General features: G+C 30.4%; 1 protein-coding gene across 2 annotated transcripts in view; it reads left to right on the forward strand.

Annotated features, from left to right (window-relative positions):
• The window catches only part of LOC117178987 (RNA polymerase I-specific transcription initiation factor RRN3), a 24300-nt gene that overhangs the window by 16406 nt on the left and 1699 nt on the right, over positions 1-6195 (forward strand). For both annotated transcript variants that reach the window (XM_033370587.1, XM_033370588.1), the window contains exon 6: positions 729-1399. In XM_033370587.1, coding sequence (XP_033226478.1) covers positions 729-1399 — 671 coding nt within the window. The remainder of the gene's footprint in view (positions 1-728; positions 1400-6195) is intronic.

Genomic DNA, 6195 nt, shown 5'->3' on the forward strand with positions numbered 1-6195 from the left:
TTGAACGTTCGAACTTTTTTTATACATAAAAGATCGGTCTCAAACTTTGAGAAATGCAAGAGCCGAAAGAAAACTACGTTTAAGTACAAAGCTTAATAATAAAAGATGTAAAAAAAATTTCAACAATAAATTCCAACGGCATCAGCCGGTAACGTTGTACACGAAAATACGAACCCTCTAGAGCCTCGTCTAGTGGCCGCCAGGTTTCGTATTTTCGTGTACAACGTTACAGGCTGATGCCGTTGGAATTGATTGTTGAAATTTTTTTACATCTTTTATTATCAAGCTTTGTACTCAAACGTAGTTTTCTTTCGGCTCTTGCATTTCTCAAAGTTTGAGACCGATTTTTTATGTATAAAAAAAGTTCGAACGTTCAAAAACGGTCGAGGTGCAGAAAAAAGATAAAATAATTTTCAGTGAAGTTCCTACCGAAATGCAGTACCTAAACGTACTTTATTGTACTCTAATACATTTCCCAAAGTTTCAGCTCGATATTTTATTTACAAAAAAAGTTCTTAGGTTCAAAAAAAGTAAAAAACATTCAGTGAACTGATAAAGTGAGGTCGGCAATATAGGTATTTAGCTGTGTCACATGCCCTCAGCATTCCAAATGCAAAGAATAAATATCCAAGCGCGAAGCGCGAGATTCAACAGCCGCGCGCCCAAACTTGCGAACCGCGCTTCCTTGAAAAATTCCTCGAAATTGAGAAATCAAATTTCGTTTTCAGGTTAGTAGAACTGGACGCGAGCGCTTCGCCTTCAGAAATTCATGCCCACGAAGAAGACGAAATGGAGGAGGACAACGAAATCAACGGTGCAATATTTAGTCTAGACGATTCGACAGAAAAGAAACTGTCAACACCTCAAAAACGCCAACCCATGAAACATCCGGCTGCTCGAACTCTCGACGCCTGTATCGAGCAGATGTTTGACTACATCCACGAGACGTGTCATGTTGATGGAAAAATTGATGTCGATTCTCTCCGCGGTGTCTACAACGACCTCCTCCACATTTTCGAAGAACTCATCCTTCCCACTTGTGGACACCACGTTCAGTTTCTCCTTTTTTATGTCTGCAGCTTCAAAGTGGCAGTTGCCGAGGCATTTGTAAAATTTCTCTGGCAAAAGGTTTCGAATCCGAATGTGCCATACTTTTTGCGACAGCAGGCAGTCGCTTATATTGTGAGTTTGTTGGCGAGGGCGACATTTATCCCGCTCAGTTTACTTCAGGGTGTCCTGTCCGAAATGGCCGCTTGGGTGCATGCTTACATTTGCTCCCAAGATATGATGGAATGTGCCAATAGCGATGTACGAGTTCATGCTGTATTTTTTGCCATTTGTCAAGGGATGTTTTATCTGATAGCGTTCCGGCACAAGGATATGACAAATGGAAAGAAAAGTAAGTGTACCTTCATCTACATAATTGCGGGGATCGCAGACTTTTTCATATTTCCCTGACTCTCCTCCTTCTCTTCAAATGCACTATATTTTCTATATATAGAAAAATCCCGTATCACGGTGTTTGTCACCACTAAACTCCGAAGATACTTAACCGATCTCGATGAAATTTTGTATACTGTGTGTAATTTGGTACAACTTAAAGGATAGGATACTTTTTTATCTCATTTAATTGCTTCATTTTTTTTATTGCAAATTAAATGTTTTTATTTGTATACTTCATAATTTTCTAATAGATGTCGGCGTGAGTGAGTTTGTGGACCGACACTTGAACATTTCACGTTATCTAGGTTGGGTGAGCAGCCAGTAGATGACGCCAACTTTAGTATAATATAAATTTAACGTAGTATAACTAGAGTTCTTAAATTCCCGAGAATTTAATTTCAAGATATATAACCGAGAATATGACAGCATTTAGGAGAATTTATGATTTTTAACAATATTTTTATTGTTCAGGTTATATCAGCGGTTGAATATAAATTATTTACTGGCTCAGACATATTCAGGAATTTAAAATATGCAAAACAGTAGCTCATTAATTATTTAACACTGTAAGATTGAAACTCTATCCTCAAAATTTGATTGCCTCACATTTCTTAATAAATATCACAAAGTAGAATAAGAAGACCCCACTCCCGGAAAATTTGGACGCGTGACATTTTCAAAATTTTCTGATTTTGTTAAAATAATTTTTTATTTCAAATCATTAATATTCAAATACCAGTTTTTTAATCATATATTTTTATCATAGAATATTTTATAAGCGGAATAAAACAATGTTTCATATACAAATTTAACATTTTCAAATGTATTAATTTATTTCAAACAAAAAAAAAGTTTTTTCTACTTTAAGAGATAATTCTTTAACAAAATAGTGAAATTCTCAACAAAATAATTGAATTTTTAACATAATAGTTGAATATTTAACCTAAAAAGACAAATTTCCAACGAAAAAGTGTCGTAGTTTATATTATAATCAAAAAAGAATTAAATTTATACAACAAAAGAAAAGAATTTTAAAACCAAAAAGACGAATTTCTAACAAATAAAGATTTTTCACTCAAAAAAGAAATGAAAGTTTATCTAAATTATTGAATCTTCAAAATGAATTGTTTTTTGTTTAAAATTAATTTTTTGACTGAACACTGTTTCACTTTTTGTTAAAAATTTGATCTTTTCAAGTTGAATATGCAACAGTTTGGTTAAAAGTGCATGTATTTTTTCCAACAAAATTTCCTTTTTAATAGAAAATTAATCATCTCGGCTGAAAATCCACCTATTTGGTTAAAAATGCATGTGTTTTAATGTGAAGTTATTTTATTTTGCAGACAATTGATCTTCTTTGTTGGAAATTAATCTTTTTTCTGGAAAATTGATGTATTTTGTTGTCATTTTTTTATTTGAAAATTTAACTATTTTATTTTTTGTTGAAAATTTATTCTTTTCAGTTGAAAATTCATCTATTTGGGTGAAAAATTGATTTTTTCTTGTGTTCGAAATTAATGTTTGAACTGTTTCACTTTTCGTTATAAATATGATCATTTCAAGTAGAAAATTAAACATTTTCGTGGAAAATGCATGTATTTTGATGCAAATTCGTCCCTTTTATTAAAAAATTAATCTTCTTGGTTGAAAATTCAACTATTATGTTGAAAATTCATGTATTTTTTTGTAGATTTTTTTTTGTTCAAAATTTATCTTCTTGGTTGAAAATTCAATAATGCTTAGCGGAAAGTCGAATTACATTATTAAAAGTTCATTTTACTGGTTGAAGATTCATATTTTCATTTGAGAATTCTGTTTTTTTTTTTTTGTAAAAATTCATTTTCTTAATTAAAAATGTAACGATTCCACTTCTTGTTGAAAATTAATTTTTTTAAGTTGAAAAATGACTGTAAAAATGTCCAATTACATTTTTTTTATTTTTATTTTTACTCTATGACATTAATCTTATGTTTAAATAGTTAAAACTTTGATAATTCAGGTTAAAACCTTTTGGAAAAGGTACACATTGTACTGCAACTTCCAGGATTGAGAAAGGAGTTTTTAATCAAATAAATTCGGAGTTTGAAAAAATGTTTTTTGGCTAAATTTTATTTTAATTTATGTGGACTGTAAGACATCAAGAAAAATCTCTGATTTAACATTTATACTAAATGGGAAATTAAGTTTCTTGTTCGAAATTTAATTTTTGAAACTCAAAATTTAACATCCACTTTTTGTTTCAAATTGATATGCAAGTTCAGCTATTTGGTTGAAAATTGATGTATTTCGTTGAAAATTTGTCTTCTTTAGTAAAAAATTAATTTTCTTCGTATAAAATTCAACTATGCTTGGTTTAAAATGAAACTACCATGTTCAAATTTGAAGCTGAATATTCATCTTATTGTTTGAAGAATAAACTACTTTCTTGAAAAGTCGCCTTTTTCCGCATAATTAATCTTATTAACTGAAAAGTGTAAACTCTATTAAATAAAAGTGCTAGTAAATTACACCGGCACGTAAAAAAAGTTGTCTGCCCGGCGGACTACACCAGCATATCTATATGTTTTTGGGGTCGCTGAATCCGAATCCGGGGTCTAAATAACCCAGTTGGCTCATATTTTTTTAGGAAAACGCAAAAATAGACGTACAATCGAAGTAAACAGCGATTTTTGTGTATATTTTTGTAAAAAAATAAATATATTCTTATGCCCAGTGGTCTTAGTCAGCATATCTAATGATTTTGAGATCGCTGAATCCGAATTTGAGGTCCAAATAACCCAGTGGGCTTATAATCTTTCGAAAAACGCAAAATGGATGTTTTCGTCATTTTTACGTCTATTTCTGCGTTTTTTCAAAACAATATGGAGCCAACTGGGTTACTTGAACCCCGGATTCGGATTTAGCGACCCCAAAATCATATAGATATGCTTATTAAGACCAACGGGCATGAAGACATTTTTTTTGCAAACATATATCTGAAAAATTGCTGTTTTCGTCGATTTTATGTTTTTCAAAACAATATGAGCCAACTGGGTTATTTGGTCCCCAGATTCGGGTTGAGCGACCCAAAAAACAATTAGATATGCTAGTTTAGTCCGCCGGGCAGACCACTTTTTTGTGTGTGTCGGTATTATTTTTCCGTCAATTTTTTTACATTATCAACAAGAGAAGGTATTCGATTTTGTCAAATTTGCCCCCCCCCCCCCCTCGTTTTTGTTAAATGTCCACGTTTTGAGACCTCTGAATCGGAATATCAGGTTTTTACGAATGTTTCTCCCCCCCTCTCTGTCTTTTTGTGTCCGTGTGTGTTTTTTCACGTAATATTGCAAGAGATTTGAATTAACACAATAGTATATAATAAAATTTCTCTTGTGATTATAATTGTTTATATTATAAACAAAGTTAATTTACAAATGCAGTAATCAGACATTTTTCGATAGAAATATTTGTTGTTATTGATGTATATTTGTTGTAATTAGGAAATTTGTGATCAAGTTTAGCAAAATTCATAATTAGTTTATTAATCTTATGATTTTTTAAACGAATTTAATAAACAAATGCATTATTAGGGTATTTTTCGTCAGAAAAATTCGGTTTTTTCAATGCCACTCTTTTCAGTTGGGAACTTCATGACAATTTTAATAATATTCATAATAAGTTGATAAATTTTACAATTTCTTCAAATTTAACCAACAAATGTATTAATCAGGTATCTACCTGCAGAAAAACTCGTTTTTTTCTATGTCAACTGTTTTAATTGGGAAGTTCATGATAACTTCAGCAAAATTCATAATTTTTTGATCAATTTTATGATTTTTAAAACACATTTTAATAAACAAATGCATAAGTGGGGCATCTGCCAATGGAAAAATTCTGTTTTGTTTCGATGTCAGATTTTTAATTCAAATCTTCATAATAAATTCGGCAGCATTCATGAGTTGATAAATTTTATAATTTTTAAAAACAAATTTAACGAAAAAATGCGTTATTCGCGGTCATCTGTCGATTAACAAATATTTTTTTCGATATCCTAATTAAAAAAGTTGCTATAGAAAAAAAAACGAATTTTTCTGTGGACAAAGGCCTGATTAATGAATTTGTTGATTAAGTTTGTTTAAAGAAATCATAAAATTTATCAACTTATTATGAATGTTGCTGAAATTCTAATAAAGTTCCCAACTGGAAAGAATGGCATTGAAACCCATGAATTATTCTGCCGACAAATGCCCCAATAATGTATTTTTTTATAAAATTTGTTTTTGAAAAATCACACGATTAATCAACAAATTATGAATTTTGCTCAAATTATCATAAAGCTCCTAATTTAGTAAAATGTACTTAAAAAATCACGAATTTTTCTATCGAAAAATGCATGATTACTGCATTTGTTCATTAAATTTGTTTATAACATAAAGAATTATAATCTTAAGAGAAATTTTCTATAGTATCATATAATTTCCATTCAAGTTTCTTTTAATACAAATAGAAAAAACGTTTAATATATAATATTGGAACATCTTAACCTAATATTACTTTATGAAACTGAGGTGATTTCAACACTTTTGTTATTGATGAGCACCGGGAACGTCAAATAGATAAAATTTCCATTTTTCCGTCATACTTTTTTATTTACAAAAATTGAAAACCTGATTGAAAAATCCGGCTCGACAAATCTCTTTGAAATCTTAACAGCTTTTTTTCAATTTTTTTTTGTTCAAATTGCTCAATGTTTGTTGTCTGTACGTTATTTGA

The sequence above is a fragment of the Belonocnema kinseyi genome, chromosome 8 (genome assembly GCF_010883055.1).
Source record: "Belonocnema kinseyi isolate 2016_QV_RU_SX_M_011 chromosome 8, B_treatae_v1, whole genome shotgun sequence".
In the NCBI taxonomy this organism is placed as follows: Eukaryota; Metazoa; Arthropoda; class Insecta; order Hymenoptera; family Cynipidae; genus Belonocnema; species Belonocnema kinseyi.